This window comes from Loxodonta africana, chromosome 12, assembly GCF_030014295.1.
Source record: "Loxodonta africana isolate mLoxAfr1 chromosome 12, mLoxAfr1.hap2, whole genome shotgun sequence".
NCBI classification, from domain to species: domain Eukaryota; kingdom Metazoa; phylum Chordata; class Mammalia; order Proboscidea; family Elephantidae; genus Loxodonta; species Loxodonta africana.
In genome coordinates, this window is record NC_087353.1 from 91,380,306 (window position 1) to 91,401,144 (window position 20,839).

General features: G+C 54.1%; 1 protein-coding gene across 1 annotated transcript in view; it reads right to left on the bottom strand.

The window, feature by feature from the left end:
* ADAP1 (ArfGAP with dual PH domains 1) overlaps window positions 1–17,694 on the bottom strand; it is a 46,751-nt gene extending 29,057 nt beyond the window's left edge. Inside the window, exon 1 of the mRNA XM_003416628.4 lies at window positions 17,572–17,694. Within this exon, the coding sequence (XP_003416676.1) occupies window positions 17,572–17,653 (82 nt within the window). The 5' untranslated portion in view covers window positions 17,654–17,694. The remainder of the gene's footprint in view (window positions 1–17,571) is intronic.
* Between the last annotated feature and the right edge of the window lie 3,145 nt (window positions 17,695–20,839).

Below are 20,839 nucleotides of genomic sequence, written 5' to 3' on the forward strand. Positions count from 1 at the left end.
CAGGACCGGGCTGTGTTTCGTTCTGTTGTGCATAGGGTCGCTACGAGTCGGAACTGACTCGACGGCACCTAACAACAACAACAGATCGCCAAGCCTTTTTCTGAGGCCTCTGGCTGGACTCGAACCTCCAACCTTTGGTTGGCAGCCGGGCACATTCACCATTTGTACCACTAAGGACTCCTCAACAGACACACGTTCACATACAGACAGAGCAAAACTGCAAGATGTCAGCAACGGCTGAATCGGAACGGTGGGCGACTGAGTCTGCCTCTCTGTGCGTGAAAGTTCTCCTGTGAAATGAGGCAGAGTAAAAACACCACAGACTGGGAAGCTTGTTGAGTTGGGGGCGGGCGTGTGGGTGCTCCTTATGCAGTTCTGATGGCTCTTCTTCCCGTTTTGAGTCTCCCATCGTCATAACCAAGGAGAAGCCAGGACTGAGGGAAGGGGTCCTGCAGATGGTACTTTCTGGAAAGGCAGGAGCCAGTGCTGAAATATAGCTCCTGGATCCAACCAAAACCAAAACGAGTCAATTCCAACACATTCATGGCAATGCCATGTGTTAAAGAGTAGAACTGTGCTCCATGGGGTTTTCTTGACAGTAATCATTACGGGAGCAGATCGCCAGGCCTTTCTGCCGTGGTGCCACTGGGTGGGTTTGAACAGCCAATCTTGCAGCTAGTAGCCGAGTGCAAACTGATTGTGCCAGCAGGGATTTCCTCCTGGGTCAGGTGGGCTTAAATCAAGATGCTCAGTGGCTCTGGTGGATGAAGGCCCCCTGAGGACCACCTCCCTCAGGCACCACTCCCACCCCAGAGCACAAGCCAGCAAAGACACCCCTCCATCTGGCCTGAGAGCACAGTGCTGACCCACCCTGTGGTCATTGGCCATTTGGAGGAGGGGGGTCTGGGGGGAGGGGAGAGAGTGCCAGCAAGGAGTCCAAAAGCTTGGGGTGCCTGCCCCATTTGGGGTCTCCTGCCCCGTCTAGGGACACTTTCCTCTGGCGATGGCCGTGTGCCAGCTCAGGTCACCCCCTACCCAGGACGTGGCTTTGCACGTCCCTTCAGGAGCCTCTAGAGAGCCCACCCTGGGGCCAGGCAGGCTGGGATCCTCAAGCCGGACCCCCATGTGGGAGCCCCCCAGGCTGGGAGGCTGGGCCGCAAACCCTCATAATGCACAGTTCTACACGGTATGTGGTGGGGGGGTAGGGGGGTGGTAGGCTCCCCTGATGACAAGTGCAGGCTAAGAACCTGCCAAGCACAGGGCCTGGTGGTCAGACTTCACGGGGCTCAGGAGAGGGAACTGTACCTGGCCCTGACCTAAGTGTCCTCCCAGGAGGAGCCCCATGTCCAGGCTCCAACTCGCCAGGCCCCAGTTGCCCTATTCACCTCCGCGCTGCTGGGTGGAAACAAGGTGCTCGATGCCAGAGAAACCTGTGACAGCAGAGATGTGGGCAGGCGTGGGTGCAACGCCAGAGGAAGGCACCGCTACCCATTCCACTGAGGGAGAAGCTGAGGCCACTCACCCAAAAGCACACTTCTCAGGGCACTGCTGGCTAAAGAGAGATGTTCACTCAGGCCCCCGGGCCCTGCCCAGCCAGGTGCCTCGCTGCAGAAACATCGCCGCCTGTCGGCAATACATGATGAAGCTTAGCGGGGCCGTCGGCTGCTGGCTGAGCCCGGGCATCCAGTCCCTCCTGCACAGTTAATGGCTGGCTTGCGCTGCAATTTGAACTTGCCAGATGGGCAAGGGTGGGGGTGTCTTTGTGGCCTATTTACTGGTGGCAGTGCAGGATGGGAACAGCCTGGCCTCCTGGGGTGGGGGAGCCAGGAAAGGGGGGGGGACTGGAGCAGGGGAGAGAGGAGCAGCCTGGCACACTCTTGGGGATCCCAGCTCGGAGCAGCCCCCGGCCCCAGGAGCTCGGGATTGGCAGTGAGGCCACCACAACTCCGTGTCACTGTTTGAGGCTTCACACCCAGCCTTTGGGCTCCTCCCGAAACCCAGAGGAAGCAGCTGGCATCAGCACTACCCAGCCAGGGCAGCGAGGTGAGGAGCAGCCAAAAACCCCCGTTTTTGGGTGCCACAGCTCTGGTGGCGCCCTCAGCTCAGAAGAGCCGTAAACAGAGGGAGGTGGGTCAACTGCCACTCCCAGCACAGCCGAGACCCCGTCCAATGTCCCCTCTTATCTCTCAGCCACAGGTGGTTGGACTCCTGCCTTCTGGCCTTTCTGCTCTGGCTACCAATCCACTCACCAGCCCCCCAAAACCAGAGCAGTACTGTTCTTCTTCTTATCTTTTAATTTTATTGTAGTAAAATATGAATAAGAAAAAGCCTGCCATTCCGACATCCCCAAGTGTACAGCTCGGTGACACCAATTACATTCACCATGGGGTGCAACCACCACCACTATCCATTCCCAGCACTTTTTCATCACCGCAAACAGAAACTCTGCACCTCTTCACCAACAGCTCCCCTCCGCCAGCCCCTGGTAACCTCTAATCTACTTTGGTCTGTATGCATTTGCCTGTTGGAGACATCTCACAGATGTGAGATCATACAGTATTTCACCTGTGACTTATTTTACTCAGCATCTTGTCACGGTTCATCGTGTCGTGGCATGGAGCAGGACGTCATTCTCTATGGCTGTGTAATAGTCCACTGTGTGGATGGGCCACGTTGTGTTTGTCCATCACTGTGATGGATACTGGGCTGTCTCCACCTCTGGGTGATTGTGTAAGACACAAATCGCATCAACCTTGTTTGGATCCCAGGGGCTGCCCACCACATCTCAGGAACCACTCACCCCCTTCTCATGGTCCCAGGCCCTGGAGAGGCCTTCCTGGCTGCTCCCCCAGACCCCACTGACCGTGTCTCCTCTCCCCCAGCGTCAGCACCTGCCTCCCAGCCCTTTGCCCTGGGGCCCCTTCCTCCCCACTCCTGGGTCTTCGACTCAAGTGTCACCTCTTGGAGGTCCGCCCTGACCATCTACCTAGAGGGACTCCACCCATCTCATCCCCAGCTCCACACCTTGACGTTTTTATGGGTGTGCCTGTCTGCCTATGTACTGTCTATCTTGACCCCTAGGTGTAACCCTGAGGGGTCAGGGGCCAAGTCGGCTGTGACCCCATCCCCACAGCCCAAAGCCAGGCAGAGGCAGACGTTTATCCTCTTGGGGTCAGACCCAGGCAGCCAAGCTGCTTCCTCACCTGCCGCTGCCCTGAACTCTCTTTTTTGACGGATCACAGAATTCAAAGGACCAAGCCACCCCCACTCTGGAGCGCTGATCTGGGGAGGCTTTTTGGAGGCAAGGGATTTGCAGGGGTGGGGCCTAGGCACGTGGGATTGGGAGGCTGTGAACGGCTTAGCTGGAGCTGTCTCTCAGCTCTGAGTCTCCGGGGGAGAGGGTGATGTGGCTCTCTGCTCCATAGCCAGGGAGGACAGAGGGCTGGGAAGTGACTCTCCCATTTTACAGATGGAAATACCGAGGTCGGACAGCAGCAGGCCAGCCCTCACACAGTGGCCCAGAAGGCCCTGTGTGAGGAGGTTTTCTCCAGTGTGTGGGGACACTGCCAGACTCTTGGGGGCCTCCCTCACCAGGTAAGCTGGATGTGCAGAGGCATCTGCCCTATATCCTCAGAGTATGTCATTCCTCAAACTGAAAGTGGACCCTCCAGAGTCCCACAGAAGCCCTGACCCCAATGATCCCGCCTCACTAGGTCCTCCTGCCCCATGTCCCTCTAGGACACACCCCTTATGTTGGCTTCCATCCCACACCAGCTACTGTCCCACAACCCCACTCGCAGGCTACAGGACTCCAAGGGTGCCCAGGCTCATGCCAGACCCTGGAGCCTCACCTGTCCACTCCCCACTTGGGAAAATGTTGCCCCAAAGGAAAAGAGAGGGCAGCCACCCGGTCACAAACGCAGCCAACCAGCCAACAGCTGGGGACAGTGTGGGGTGCTCACCCATGGTGAGCAAGGGGGGCCCCAGACACCCAAGACATGCAGAGACAGGCTCACCCAATGGCAGTCTGCTCACTGCATCAGGCTGCCACTCGCTCCCATCCCCAGGGCTGGCACCCTGACGCAGTGAACAGCCAGTCAGCATTTGCAGCAATGGGGCTGCAGAGCAGGGACAGTGAGCGGAGGAGCCCTTCCCAGTGGGGCAGAGGCCTGGGGTGGACCACCCAGCACTCAGTGCAGACAGAGTGGGCCATGGGCAACAGGTTTTCAAATGGAAAATCACAAAATCACATGGGGGAAGGTTTTTTCTTTCCTCCGAAAGCCAGAAATGAGAAGCTGTGCCCTCTCACCTTGCTCACGTTCAGAAGAAAAGAGGAACCTGGAGCTTTAAAGGTTCTATAGAAGAGTCCAGATCAAAAGGGGGGAAATGCAGAACAGACTTTCAAATTCTACAGAATCCAGACTTTCTGGAGCCATGGAGGCTGGATGAACTCCTGAAATTATTGCCCTGAGATAATCTTTAAACCTTAAACCAAAAGCATTCCCTGAAGTCTTCTTTAAATCACACGAGTTTAGCTTAGCTAGTAAAGAATGTCTGCCTTGAGTATTGCGCTTTTTTAAGATCTATATGGGATTAAATCGACAACAGCAACTCATAAGGTTAAATGGAAAGCTTAGGGGGCAGTAAGTTTATGTTAATGGGAGAGGAACAATTCAGTGAAGGAGGGTGAGAATAGTGGCACAACTCAAAGAATGCAATTAATGTCACTGAATTGTATATGCAAAAGTGTTGAACTAGTGCACGTTCTGCTGTGTATATTCTCAACAACAACAAAATAAAATAAATAAATAAAAAAGATTAAAACTGCAAAAAAAAAAGAAGAAGCAGCAGCCTGTGCCTACCATGCCTTCAGCCCAGATGCCTCGTCCCTGTCCAGCTCACCTGCGTGAGGATGCCTCCCCGGGCTTCCACCTGGGAGCCAGATGGGCTGGGCTCCATCCAGCCTTTCTCATCCCTCCCAGTTGCATGTTCTGAGGTGAATCCCCATGTGCCTCAGTTTTCTCACCTGTAAAATGGGTACATTGCACTGAGGACACTGGGTCCAGGTGCATAAACAGCTCCCAGCACACAGAAAGCGCTCGCTAGATCTTGCCGCAACCACATGTCTCAGTTTGCCTGAGGCAGTCCCTGTTCACACTGCCTGTCCTGGGATAATAATTAACAGCTCCCCCCGCCCCTTTCACTTTCAAAAGTTTAGACACTCTAATGTCCACAGTCACCTGACCACAGGTCTGGAGGCAGAGACTGCTGGGGTCATGGGTACCTGTGTCCTCTTCTCCCCAGGTCACAGCTCAGAGACGTTGCCACCCTTCCCTGCAGTTACGTGTGGACACGTGACTGAATTCTGACCAACATGATGTGGGCAGACAGGACATCTGTCCGTCCCTCCAGGCCTGGCCCAGGACATCCTCCCCTCACCTGGCTGGATGGGAGGGTCCACTGTGGGGTTCACGGGCCCCTGAGACACTCCCTGGAGGAGAGATGCCCAGGAGAGCTCTGGCCAGGTGCCACCACCACCACCACCTCACAGGACTGTGCTGTCATTAAGGAATCACCTGCTTGGCCTCTGAGACGTGGGGGCTGCTTGTTAAGGCGGTCAGCTCATCCTGACTCATCAAGTCTGTGTTTCCAGCACCATTAGGGCCCAGCATGAAGCAGGTGCTCAGCAGAGTTTTGTTTTGTTTAATAATTTTGATTGTGCTTTAAGTGAAAGTTTACAAATCAAGTCAGTCTCTCACACAAAAACCCATATACACCTTGCTACACACTCCCAATTACTCTCCCCCTAATAAGACAGCCTGCTCTCTTCCTCCACTCTCTCTTTTCGTGTCCTTTTCGCCAGCTTCTAACCCCCTCCACCCTCTCATCTCCCCTCCAGGCAGAAGATGCCAACGTAGTCTCAAGTGTCCACCTGATCCAAGAAGCTCACTCCTCACCAGCATCCCTCTCCAACCCATTGTCCAGTCCAACCCATGTCTGAAGAGTTGGCTACAGGAATGGTTCCTCAGCAGAGTTTTTGAATGAATGAATCACCAGCCATGCATGTCCAGAGTTCCTATTTCCCTGGAGAGGCCAAAGTCGTTCTCTCATTCAATAACTTTGAAAAGTATGTGCCGAGGGACTCCTATGGTAGGTTTGGGGATACAGTCCAGAGTGGCTTTCTCAGGGGAGAATGGAATTCCAGGGAATGGCAAACAGTTTATATAATTAAACACTCTCATCAGAAGAAATGGATGGTGCCCGGCTGCCCTTACTGAACATTTGATCAGGGACCCAATAGATGGATCTTGATCAAAAGGAGAAAAATTGAGGAACAGAACTTCAAAATCTTATTGGAAAGCACACTTCCTGGACAAATTGAGACTGGAGAGACCCCTGAATCTACTGCCCCAAAACAACTTTTGAACCTTGAGCCAAAACTACTCCATGAAGTCATCTTCAAACTAAACAACAATTTAGCTCAACAAATAAAGACAGCCTGTCTTGAGCACTGCATCCTATTGAAGAACTACCCATATGTGATTGAAATGGCAACAGTAACTCTAAACTACAGACAAGAGCTTTAAAGGGCAGAGAGCCCAAGCTAACAGTGGTGAAACAACATGGGCAGAGATAGTGAGAATGGTAACTCAGTGTGTTAGGAAGGAGACCTGCTTCATCCACGAGGCTCCATCTTCCCCAGAACCTCTGCACGAGACGCCCACAGACGCTCCACCCACAGTTGCACACTGAGCACCCAGCAGGCACGTGGTCTTGGGTAACTGGCAACCCCTGCCTAGACCTCAGCTTTCTCATCTGTAGCATGGGACAATGACACTTCACCTGCCAGGTGGACGTGTGGATTAAGCAAGCCCACCTGTGAAAACCACTAGCGGGCAGGGCAGCCCCCAGGGCAGTGACCTGTGGGTTCTGCTCAGACAGCATGGCCTGCTGACCCACACTTCACTTCTCACAGCCTGAGTCTGCACATTGGGAACTCTGATGATTGCTAAACAGCGGGTACAGAAAGTTCCTGCCTAGCGACGGGGCTGCACCTACCACTCTGCACCGCTCACACAGAGGCCCTGGGATGAGGCCCAGAAGAGATGTTTACAGGGTGCTTAATGTGTCCCTGGGTGGCACAAACGGTTTGCACCTGGTCACTAACCAAACGGTTGGCAGTTCAAACCCACCCAGAGGCTCCACAGAGAAGGGCCTGACAATCTGCTTCCATAGAGATTACAGTCAAGGAAATCTTGTAACACAAGGGGTCATCATGAGTCAGAATCAACTCCACGGCTATAGGTGTGTTTTTTTTTGTTTTTTTTTTTTTTGAGGGAGGAGGTTAGCAGGGATTGGCAATCTATAGCTGTGGGCCGGCTACCTGTTTTTGTAAATAAAGTTTTATCAAAACACAGCCACGCCCACTCATTTATGTAAGGTCTATGGCTGCTTTTGAGGTACAACAGCAGAGATGAGCAGTTGCAAAAGAGACCCTAGGCCCACAAATGCTAAAATATTTACTATCTCGCCCTTTAAGAAAAAGTTTGACAACTCCTGCTTTAGAGAAAAAATAAGCGTGACATAGAAAGGCGAGACCAAGAAAGGTATGCTCTAAGAGCTGGTGGCGAGTGGCCATTACTAATATTATCTTTCTTTGACAAACAAGATACTGAAGGTCAAGGAGAGGCTACAAACTTGCCTGATGTTTTGCAGCTGACACAAGACTCACTGGTTAAGTTTTGGGCTGTCCAACCCAAGCCTGCCACGCCTACCTGTTGTCTGTGTAAGTATATACATACATGTGTACATACTTAAAAACACATACGATTTGAACAGCCTACTTCTAAAACGTCTCAAGGCAGTTCACACTTAAGAAATGGAGGAACCAAGACCTTTCAAATAAGAATAAGAAAACAAGAGCCAATTAAATCAAGTATGTTGGGTGCAGGGCCAACACAAATTTGTCATTTGAAGAACAGGAAGTTTGCACCTTTTCCAAAAAGCTTGTGCGCTGAGACATTATTACACATTGACTGGAATGGGTAAAATAAAAAGACTGATAATACCAAGTGTTGACAAGGATGTGTAGCAACTGGAACTCTCATTTATTGACAGTAGGAGTATAAATTGGCTCAACCCACTTTGGAAGATAGTTTCTTATATAAAACCAAAAAAACAAACCCATTGGCATCGAGCCAATTCCAACTCATAGCAACGTTATAGGAGAGAGTAAAACTGCCCCCATAGGGTTTCTAAGGAGTGGCTGGTGGATTTGTACTGCCAACCTTTTGGTTACCAGCCGAGTTGTTTACCGTTGATCCACCAGGGCTCCAGTTTCTTATACAGTTAAACATATTATCACCCCTATGACCTAGCAATTCTACCTGTAGATGTTTGCCCAAGAGAAATGAAAATATATGTCCTTGAATATATTTATATACCTAATAATACATAAAAAAAAAAAAAAAACATAACCAAGAGGGGTTTATATCAGGAATGCAAGGTTGGTTTGACATTTGAAGATCAATCAATGTAATTTACCATATTTACACACACACACACACGTATAACCAAAAACCAAAACCCATTGCCGTCAAATTGATTCCAACCCATAGCCACCCTATAGGACAGGGTAGAACTGCCACATACGGTTTCCAAGGAGTGCCTGGTGGATTCAAATGGCCAACCTCTTGATCAGCAGCAATGGCTCTTAACCACTACAGCACCAGTATTTCCTTACAGAGTGGAACTACCCCATAGGGTTTCCAAGGAGTGGCTGGTGGATTTGAACTGCCAACCTTTTGGTTAGCAGTTGAGCTCTTAACCACTTTATTACCAGGGCTCCTTACTATACACACACACACACACACACATGATTATCTCAATAGATGGAGAAGAAGCATTTACAAAATGCAACATCCTGATAAAAACTCTCAGAAAACTAGAACTAGAAGGAAACCGCCTCAACTCAAGAAAGGGCATCTATAAAATACCTGCAGCTGACATCACACTTACTGGAGAAAGACTGAATAGAGTTTTCTCTCTAAGATAAGGAGCAAGACAAGGATGTCCGCTCTACCCACTTCTGTTCAAGATTGAACTGGAGGTTCTAGACAGGGAAAGAAAAAGAAATAAAAAGCATCCAGATTGGAAAGGAAAGGTAAAACTGTTTTTATTTGCAGACAACATGATGATCTATGTAGAAAATCTGATGAACTTTACCAAAAAGCTACCAAAACTAATATGTGAGTTTAGTAAGGTGGTAAGATACAAGATAAATATACAAAAATCAAATGTATTTCTATGTAGTCACAAAAAACAATTGAAATTTAAAAATACCATTTACAATACCATAAAAAATATGAAATATTTTGGGATAGATCTGACGGCAGATATGCAAGACAGTACACTGAAAACTATAAAATACTGCTGAGATAAAGGATATCTACACATATGAACAGATACACCCTTTCCATGGGTCAGGAGACTCAATATTGTTACGATGCCAATTCTCTTCAAATTAATCTGTAAAGTCAATGCAATCCCAATCTGAATTCCAGCAGGATTTTTTTGTAGAAATGAACAAATTGATTCCAAAATTCACATGGAAATGCAAAGGTCCTAGAGTAGCCAAAACAACTTTGAAAAATAAGAACAAAGGTGGAGAACTAACAGTATCTACTTTCAGAACTTACTGAAAAGTTACAGTGTTCAAGACAATGTGGTATAGGCATAAAATAGAGAAACAGGTCAATGGAACAGAGTATAGAGTCCAGAAATGGACCAATACATATGTGAACACTGAGTATAGACAAAGGTGCAAAGTGAAGAAGGAAGAGTCTTTTCAACAAATGGTGCTGGAACAACTGGAGATCCGTCTGCAAACCATAAACTTTGATCCACACCCCTGGCCATGTACAAAAATTCACTCAAACTGTATTGTAAAACCTAAAACCATAAAACTTCCAAAAGAAAACATAGGACAAAAATCTTTATGACCTTGGATTAGGCAAAGATTTTTTACATACAATACCAGGGGCAGAATCCATTTTAAAAAATTAATAAATTAGGCTCCATACAAATTTTTTGAGTCTCTTCTTCAAAAGACACTTAAACCCATTGCTGTCAAGTCCCTTCTGAATCAAAGCGACCCTGGTGGCACAGTGGTTAAGCACTCAGCTGCTAAGCAAACGGTCTGTGGTTTGAACCAACCAGACGCTCCTGGGAAGAAAGATGTGGCAGTCTGCTTCTGTAAAGGTTACAGCCTTGGAGAGCCAGTGGGGCAGTTCTCTGCTGCCCTATAAGGTCACTATGAGTTGGCTTTGACTTGACAGCACCAGGTTTTTTAAATGAAAATATTTGCAGATCATATATCTGATAAATGACTTGTATCTACAGTACACTAAGAACACTTATAACTCAGTAATAGGAAAACAAACAACCCAATAAAAAAACAGACAAATGATTTGAACAGACACCTCACCAAGAGGCTATACGGACAACCAATAAACCCAGAAAAGATGTTCAACATCATTAGTCATCAGGGAAAAGATGGAGTACCAGCTATAAAGGGACACGGGGACTGTAGGGAACGAGGACTTCGGGATGCAATGTTCTACATTTAACTGAGATCATGGTCACTTCTTCCAACCGTACACTACAAATGGGTGCATTTTATGGGATGTAAATCACACTTGGTGAAAAATACTGAATACACCATGGACTGCCAGAAGAATGAACACATCTGTCTTGAAAGAAGTATAACCAGAATGCTCCTTAGAAGCAAGGATGGTGAGACTTAGGCTCACATACTTTGAACATGGTGTAAGGAGGAACCAGTCCCTGGAGAAGGACATCATGCTTAGTAGAGGACCAGAAAAAAAAGAGGAAGACCCTCAATGAGATGGATTGACCCAGTGGCTGCAACAATGGGCTCAAGCACAGCAAAGATTGTGAGGATGGCACAAGACAGGGCACTGCTTTGTTCTGTTGTAATAGGGTCACTAAGAGTTGGAACTGACTTGAGGGCACCTAACAACAAGTTACACCTCCATAAACCAAACCCAAACCAAACCCACTGCTGTCGAGTTGATTCCAACTCACAGTGAACCTATAAGACAGAGTAGAACTGCCCCCATAGAGTTTCCAAGGAGCGCCTGGTGGATTTGAACTGCTGACCTCTTGGTTAACAGCCATAGCACTTAACCACACCTCCATAAAGGTGATTTTAAAGAAGACGCATGTATGTCTACCATCCCACCTGATCCCAACAGAAGAGTTACACCCACAGGGGCAAGGAAGAGTCCAGCCCACCACAGTGGAGGCAGGAGCCTTGGGCCAGAGCCCCAGACCAATCCCTGGGGCTGGGTGGGGAAGAGGCAGAAAGACTTTTAAAAGGGGAGGTGTTTTCTGACCAAAAGCCCAACCCCTACACTGCACCCTCCCCTTGTTCAAACATGGACTCAGCTCCCTTGGTGCCAGGCACCAGGACACAATAATGAATAAACAGGCCTTGCTGGGGGAGCCCCAGCCCGGGCAAGAGGCAGGCTTCACCCCCAATCACACAAAAGAGTTTTTCATCACACCAAAGTCAAGGCCACTACGAGAGGTGGGTGGGCCTGGGTGCCTGCAGTGACCCAGCAGGAAGCAAGGAAGCTGCCCCAAAGGAAGAGATGGGAGAGAGTGTTGGCTAGGCAGTGGGCTGGCAAGGGCAAAGGCCCTCTGGTTGGGGAGCAAGGCACGTTGGAGCAGCTGGAGGGGGCTGCAAACCCCCTAAAGGCTGAAGGAGAAGGACCGTTCCCCTGCTCTCAGGCCCCACCACCCATCCCTCCTAGAGGCCCTGTACAGAGATAACACTGCCTGGAACACCACCATTAGGCCTGAGCCCTTGGGGCTTGGAGGCTTTTCAATGGAGAGTCCCATTATAAGAAAAGATTCAGGCCTGGAAGTGGAGAGCAATCTGGTGTGTGGCTCTGAGCTACCTTTTCAGAATCCCTCCATAACCTCCCATGGAGGCCCCAAAACAGACAGTGAGAGGCCAGAACTGAGGGTGCAGGAGGGGTGTGAGCACACCTGGTCACAGCAGGGGACAGCACTTTGCATGGACTGCCTGCTTCTGGAGCCTAAGTTTCTGCTCCTGTGTTACTCCTCTTCCCCCGCTCTACCCTGGTCAGTGGTTCACTTGGTTCCCCCTCACTGCTCAGCTCCAGCCCCCCCTTCCAGGCCACCGGGGCACCTGGTAGCAATGCTGACAGGTGCAGCCAAGGACCTCAGGAGCTCCTCAGGTGTGGGGGGGGGCTGTGAGGGGATGGAGCCCCCACTTTCACTAAGAAGGAAGGCCGGCAGGGCCGGGAGCATCATGGAGACATCTCCAACGGTGCAGGGACAGGGCCCAGTGCTCTGGCTGTCCAGGTGGCCGAGGCTGGCCACCTGGACAGCCAGAGCACTGGGCCCTGTCCTCTCGGGCTGCAGGGGCCTCAAGGGTCAGGTATGCCCACAGCCCACCCACCCCCACCTATCAGAAAGAAGAGGGGGCCCCAGGGCAGTCACCGTGTGTATACAGAGGGCTGCCTGAAGGGTGGAACAGGTCGGGTGAGCTGGCCCCCACCTCTAGGTGTGGCCAACTATCCCAGCACCCTGAGGCTGCCTTGGGACTTCTTAAGGCCACAGCCCCTCTCCACGGGGCGGAGAGCCACAGGACCACACAGACTTGTCCTTCAGATGTGCCGTCTCCTCTCTGGACACCCAGACACCCAAGACCCTGGTCCAAAGGGCCTGGAGCAGCCTCCCAGGTAGACCCCAAAGCCAGTCTGAGCCCCAGGGCCAGGGCTGCTGGGTGTTGGTGGTAGGAGGTAGGGTGGGAGGGGGTGGGGAGAGAAGGGACTCTTGACCCAGGCCTCATGGTAAAGGGCTGCCAGCACTGAGGGAAGGCCTTGCCCAAGGCTCCCCACCCCTCTGCCTTGTCTGCCCCCAGGTGACTCAGCCCCACCATTTCTGGGAGAGGCCCCTTAGCAGGTAAACCACAGCCTGGGGCTGAGCCAGGTTAGAGGCGTGTCCCCCACAGCAAGGGACAGGTGGGGGAGGGCACCATGGATCCTGCCTGAGGAAGACATCTGCTGCTGGCAGAAACCTTCGCCCCCACCTGCTGATGCAGCAGGGACGACAAGGCTGAGATCCTGGAGGCAATGGTGGAGCCAAGACAGGCTCCCTGGCTCCAACTCATAGCGACCCTATAGGAGAGAGCAGAACTGCCCCATAGAGTTTCCAAGGAACGCCTGGAGGATTTGAACTGCCGACCTCTTGGTTAACACCCATAGCACTTAACCACTACACCACCAGGGTTTCTACACCTCCTGATCCCAACGGAAGAGCTATACCCACAGGGGCAGGGAAGAGTCCAGCTCAGTGCAATGGAGGCAGGAACCTTGGGCCAGAGCCCACCACACTTCACAATAAGGCCATCACATGAGGTGGGGTACAGGTGTAACCATGCGGGGCACATGGATTCCCCCCAAAAATCCAGGCTCTCTTTCCCTGCTGCGCTTTCCTCTCTTTTTCAGCATCACTGCCTTCCAACATACTATGTCATGGTTCTTTGTGCTGTTGAGTCAGCTCCCAAGTCATGGCAACCCAACGCACAACGGAATCAAACACTGCCCCGTTCTGCACCATCCCATGATCGGTTCTGGATAGGACCATTGTGTCCATAGGGTTCTCTCGGCTACAATCAGACATAAACCTCCTTGGTGAGTTCAGTCCCTCCAGTTCTACCCATTTCTCTGCTCCTTTTGATGCCAAGACTTCCAAGAGGTGTGTCCAGGAGCTGGCTCTGCTTCCCACCGTCCCTCTTCACCCTGTTCAGGCTGGCTGTCATTGCCTCCACTCCACCAGTGACCTCTATGCTGCCGGAGTCAATGAACAGTCTGCTTTCCTCTCTCACCCACCTCTCAGCATCCAGGAATCCACCCCTTTTTCCCTAAAATACTTTCTTCATTTGGTGTCCAAGACTCTACTCTCTTTGGGGTCTCCTCTGACCTCACTGGCTGTTCCTTCTGTCTCCTTTGCTGGTTCCATTTCTCACAGTCAAGAATGGCTCAGGCTCAGTGCCCACACCTCCCCTCACCCACCTGTCCCTGTTCCATTCTGCACCCCTGGAGCCTGAAAGCTTTCTCAAAACCATAAACCAGGCCATTCCCCTCCAAAGTCTCTAAAGACTCATCATTACACCTAGAAGACTCCCCACGATACGATCCCACACTCCTCTCCTGTCATTCAGGAACCTCCCACTGCATTCAATTCACCTTCTTCCTGTTTCTCACACTGGCCAGGCTCAGATCCAGGACCCTTGGACTAGCTAGCTATTCCAACAGCCTGAAATGTTCTTCCTCCAGGTCTCAGCTCAAATATCATCTTCTCTGACCAACATCGCAGCCATCAACACCCATGGTCCTAGCACTGCTTATTCACACTACACACAATCACTTTGTCATAGTCTTGACTCTGTGTGCAGTCACTTGTTCATCATCTGTCTCTCTTCACCAGATGCAAACTCCATGAGCAAATACCTTGTCTGGCCAGTCCTCCCCTGAACCCCAGTGACTACACACGATAAGGAATGCAGCACACACGCATGAGACTGGAGGGTGGCACATCCTATCCCAGGACCTGTGCCGGAGTTCACAGGCCTCTGCCTCCCACCAGGCACCTTTGCAAACACCTCCTGGCACACCACCTCCGCAGAGTAGCAGGGATACCCACAGGTCAGGGTTAGAAGCCCAGGCCTGCCTCCAACTCTGGAGTCTGATTTTCAGCTCAATACTGTCCACCTCTGGGCCTCCAAACTGTCCCTGAGGGCCTGGACTAATTGTGTCTCCCCCAGCCACCTCCCTGGGCCTGGTCAAGGTGGAGCCAGGGTAGGGGGACGAGGAGGCCTTAGGGCCTATGCAGCACCAGCTGTACCAGACCCTCCCCTGCCCACTTCTTTGACCCCCATTTTGGTTCTTTCATTTCATTTGAAATGGGGAGAGTGCAGCCACCTCCCAGGCTGAGGGGATAAATGGACCAGTGGTGCTTGGTGCAGAGCAAGAGCTGAGTCTATCACTAGCAGCAGCCTCTGGAGGCTGGGTGTGGCAACTGGGGCAATGGTACCCTGCCCAAGCTGAGTCCAGAGTCTACGCCCAGGTCACAGTACCCTGTGTGCAGGGTCAAGCCAGCCTGCACCCAGGCTGGCCAGCTGCCTCGGGGGTCCACTCAGCGGAGGGAGGTATCCCCCCAAAACAGCAGACGGGGTGCCCATCTGCCATGAAGCCTCCTTCAGGATGGAAGGGGGTGGTCAGGGCTGAGGGATACTAAGGGAGTGGTGGAGCGAAAGGCCTTCAGCTCCTCCCAGCCCTGAGCTCCAACTAGGCAGCACTGCCCTCCACACCTGACCAAAGTATGGGCAGGTACAGCAGGTCCTCCTGGCCTGGGTACTGCAGGGGCTGGATGCTCCAAATGCGGCCCACTGCCTGCACTGGGAGAGTGGATGGAACCATGGGCACGCCACAGGGGTCCCAGTGGGGGAGGCGGTGGCAGGTCCTCTCTGCCCCTCTCACCCCTGCTCTTTGGCCTGGCTCACCTGGCTACCAGCCACACCCCTTGGTAGAGACCTGCCTCAGTTCTGTTAGAGGGAGAACCCACCAGGCCACCACCTGGGAGCGATGTAGAGGCAAGGCAGCTCAAGGAGGAGAGGGTGGGGTGGGTGGCACCAGATGGGGGATCTACTCTGAGGCACTGTGTCCCCTGAGGCAGCTCAATTTTTCAAGGCCTCCGTTTCCCTGGCCATAAAATGGGAGCCATCCCCTGGAGCTTGCCTGTTCTGCAGGGCTGCTGAGCAGATGAAGCAAGATGCTGACGTCATGGACCAGTTTTGAAAAACTCAAGGCTTGGCCCAAGACCAGGGAGTCCTAGGCATCAGGAAAGTCACAGCGCCCTGGGTATGGCTGCTCTGGGCAGCTGCCCTTTGGCAGAGGGCCAGCATGGAGCTGAATCAAGTGACTGCTAACATGCCCAGGAAGCCCCCTTCCTCTTTCCTCTTGCCAGGGCAAGGACAGAGGCCCCTCTGCACCCAGAGAAGCAGAGATACCACCCAGCAGGGGGCCTAGGCAAGGAGAAGCCACCCTGGGAGGGAACAGGGCCACTGCTCTTCCCAGCCCCAGTGCCGACAGCTCCATCTTGCAGGACCTCTCCTGGGTATGTATTGCCAGGGTCCTGAACAAGTAGAAATACAGGTCTGGGAGCGGTAGGTGGGGAGCCCAGGATGGGGAACCCAGAATAACACCTACCCCACTACACCTGGATGGGCCCTCCCTGCCTTTCTGGAGGGGCCACCTCACCTTGCCCGCTGCTTTTCTGGGCACTCCAGCTGCTGGTGTGGCCTCTCCTGGCTGTACTGCCAGCAGACTCCCAGCACCCCAGGTCTGAGGCCCCACTTAGCCCAGTGGATGCTTGAGGGTAGGGAGGAGGGAAGGCTGGGGCCTGGGCCTGGGGCCTATCTTCAGGATCTCTGTGTCTCAAGCCTGTGTCTCAGGGGGCAAAGGCTGGGTCCGCCTGCCCTCCCCAGGGGATCTTGGCCACCCCATAGGGTATTGGGTTTGCTAGGAGGGGCTTAGGCTAGGAGCCCCCCAACTCCTGGTATGCCAGGGACAAGGTGTTTTACTCGGGGTGGTATGAGCAGGGGGGCTTTGTTCCTGCCCCCCAAACCAAGGCCGGCAGTCAGAGCTGCCAAGAACAAGGTGGGTACCAGTCCCAGGGCCCAACCTTTTCTCCAACTCCCCACTGCAAGGCAGGCAGCCAGAGGAAGAGGAGAGCACCCTGGCTGGACCAGGGACAGTGTCCAGAAGATGCCCAGCTGGGAGAACAAGGCCGTGGACTGCCTGTCACTGGCAGCCCCACCTGTCCTGGCCACCTGCCCTTGAGCAGCTCTACTCAGAGAACCCAGGAGAGTGGGAAGTGGGAGCCCTTTCCCTCGGGGTCCACGCCCAAACGGCAGGGGTTTCCACCCGCGGCTCCTGCTCGGCTTTACTGCAAGAGGGTGGTTCCTGGCAGGGCCGCATGACGTCACCTCCAGGTGGCCAAGGAGCCAGGTGGAGCCCCCACCCCCACGGCAGCAACCCTCGGCGGCTTGCTCCTTTTCTCCCTGCAGCCGGGCTCCGCGATTTCCTCTTTCTGTGCGGAGCCTGAGCTTTCGCAACGCGGCAGCCGCCCGCGGGGACAGCGGGACACGGGGCCGGGGGAGGGGCGGGAGGAGACATGGGCCGGGTGCTACGGGGAGGCGCCTGCCACCAGGCCGGGTTTGGGCCGGTCCCCGCAGGTGCACGTCCGAACAAGGACTGAGCAGGGCCCTTCACCCACCCAGGGTGGCACCTATTCGCGCCCGCATCCGTCTGGGCGGCATCCACCCACCCATCCCGCGCCCACACTGCACCACGAGCCCGCGCCCACCTGCACCCACCCGGGCCCGCGCCCACCCGAGACCCGCGCGCATCCAGGACCCTCGCCCATCCACCCGCGCCCACGGCCCGCGCCTACCCGGCGCGCCGCAGTCGGCACAGCGCTCGTTCCCGGGCCGCTGCAGCAGCTCCAGCACCGGCCGCCGCCGCTCCTTGGCCATGGCCGCCGCGGGGAGGGGCCGCGGGGTCGCGCCGGGACTAGGGCCCCGCGCAGGCCGCCGGCCGCCGCCGCGCCGCCGCCATCCTCGCAGTCAGCCCCGGCGCCGGTTCCGCATTCCTGCCGTGCCGGACGGCCCCGCCGCCGCTAGTGTCGCCGCCGCCAGCGTGTGCGGGCGCGGGGCCCGGGCGCACGGGCGCGGCGCGGGCGGCCCCCAGCGGCGCGCGCGGACGGGCGCCTCCTCCCGCGCGGACCTGGCCCTTCGTTCGCCCGCCCCGCCCTGTGCGCGCAGCATCCCACCTGCCCCGCCCGACGCCACCTGACCGCGTAGGGGGCTGAGGGGCGAAACAACTGGCGCAGGGGTGGTCCTCGCCCCTCTGCCAGGAACAGGGACTGGGCGACAGGCTTCTGGCCCTGGGAGGAGGCAGATGGCTGGTGACAAACCCTGGTGTCCAGGGGGGCTGCTGAGCCCTCTACCCTCAGCCTGTACCCCACTTCCACCCACCTTCAGGACGGGACTGGGTGCTGGGTGGTCCCACCACGTTGGCCACAGTGCTGGATAAACCCCTCCAGAGTGCGGGATGCAGCAGGTGGGGGGAGGAGGAGCCAATACACACGGGGGGCGACAAGGGGTTTTCCACCTGATGTCACCTCTCTCCAGAGTTGAGTGTTCCCTCCTTTGGGGGCCGCAACACCTTCAGCAAACTCTTTCACTTTCTTCTTAAGAGTGCAGCAATTCAGGAGGTCCCTGCTGGTTCCCACAGGGCTGGGGTGTGGGGAGAGGGACTCACAGCAAGATGGCCCAGACTCAGGCCAGAGTGGGCATGGGTGGGGGCCTCTACTTGGCCATCTACTCACAGCCCACCATGCCAGCAAGTCCTGCTGGTCCCTGAGCCCCTGTCCCCACCCAGCCCGACCTGGCCTGAAAGCTGGTGCAGGAAGTCCCCCAGTTCCAATGACTCAAGCATCTCCAGAACCAGGCCAGGGTGAAGACAAGCCTGGCCCACCCAGACCACACTGACCAGACTCTGGGATGTGAGCTGCTTGAGCATGGGGGTCTTTTCCCCTTGAGCGGCCCCTCAGCACTGGGGTCTACACACAGCGGGTGGTTGGCCTCTTCCAGATGCCACCCACCCCCAGCCTAGCAGGGCAGCATCTCCACGAAGGCAGAGTGGTGGCCCCCCAGGACTAAGGCTCTCAAGGGCTCCCTTTCCCACCTCTTCCGTGAAGACCTCCTGGGGCCTTCCAATCCCTTGCTGGGGCTTCAGCCCGCAGTGCTCGGGAACTCTCCCGCCATGTCTAGAAGCACTTATCTCCAGGTATTCTGTCCCCCCCATCCCACCCCGCAGAGCCCAGAGCACCCATTCCCAACACATCCTGAGAAGAACACAAAAGACAGCTCTCTCATCAGTTTTCTTTCTCTCTTTCTTTCTTAAAATAATCTAACTTTTGCTGTCGTTGAGAATATACGCAGCAGAACAGACACCAATTCGTTTCTACACGTGCAATTCAGTGACGTTGATTCCATCCTGAGTCGTGCGACCATTCTCATCGTCCTTTTCTGAGTTGTTTCTCCTCATTAACATAAACCCGTTGCTCCCCAAGCTCCCTGTCTAACCTGTCTTGCTATTGTTAATTTCATTCCATACAGACAGTTCTTTAAACGAGCACAATGCTCAAGGCAGACATCTTTTACTCACTCGTTCAGCTCAACTATTGTTTGGTTTAAAGAAGACTTCAGGGGATATTTTTGGTTTCAGGTTTAAAGATTATCTCAAGGCAATAATTTGGGGGTTCATCCCAGTTTCCCTTCGTTTATGGACAAGCTGGCACTTCACAGACTAGAGCTGCGAAGCATACAAAAAATGGAGTGACCTCTCAGGGACGTTTCTGGTCCAGGAAGGGCTGCCTCGACGCTCTCTTTGGATGGGTACAGCTCCCTAGCGCGATAGCTACGTGGCTTCTCTTCAACAGACTCAGTTTCCAGTGTCTAACCAGGCTGTCAAAAGGTAGGGAGGGAAACAGTTCTGTCTGCAACCCCTCCTCCGGGAAGACAGCGTCACAGCATCTACTCTGCAGGGCTTGACTGGAGGTGTGGGGGCAGGGAGGATGGCAGCGCTCTCTGGGCCTGGATGTGGAGCCTCGTTGTCAGTCCCTGATGGACAGCTGATCTCGGGGTTTCTGGGGGGGGGTCCCAGAGCGTTCTGTGTTGGTGAGAGATGGCCAGGCCCTGGGGTGAAGGTGGAGGGGAAGGGAGAGGGGAGCCCAAGGCTGCTGGTGGAGGTGGAGAGCGGCTGGGGAGGATGCCCCCAGAGCAGGGAAGTGTGGTTTGCTCTGGACAGGGGGGCAGTGATGCCAGAGAGGCCAGCTGGTGGCCAAAGAGGGGACAAGGCTGTCACAGTGCCCCTACTGGTGTGTCTATTGACCCAGAATTAGCGGTTCTAGGTCCGGGGAGCACTTATCACCGTGGTGAGCGTGTCTGATCATTTAGCTTTAACTCTGCTTGGCCGTTTTCACAAAGCAGAGTCTGGGCCCACCGACAAGCCTTCATGTGTGAGCTTTGCTGTGGCAGCCACGGGAAGCTCACATGGGGGTCCTCGCCTTGGAGACCCCACAGCCCATCTGGGTGAGTTCCTCCACATGGCGCCCAGGTCCCACCACACGGGCCATGCCATCTCGCTCTAGTGTTACACCTCCCCCACTCCGTTTCCCAGCCCCACTGCCATCCAACCAAATGGTCTCACCTTCTGCACCGGCCGCCTACTCAGCCCACCTCCCAGTTGGTATGCCTGCCTGGGTAGGTGGAGGGGGCAGTACCATGTCCTGGGGAAGGGCCAGCCGGAGGGTCACTTCCTGCCCCACAAAGTGTCCAACGCAGCACCGAGCCCCTGGTGGGTGCACAGAGTGCCCACCCGTGGACAGTGGGCACTGGAAGCCTGGGCAGAGGTGGGGGGGCATCCATCCCTAGGGCTGGTTGGCACCACGCCCTTCCACAGTGTCTACTGGACACCTGCAGCTGGGATGGACACCTGGTTAGATGAGCGCCCACTGGAAACTCCAGGTGGCTGGTGTTCATGGCCAAGGTGGGGTGACAGCTCAGGGTCCTGGGACTCCTGCTATGAGAGAAGGATGTAGGAAACCCCCAAGGTCCTGACCACTCACTACGTGGCCAGGTGTTGGGGACTGACCC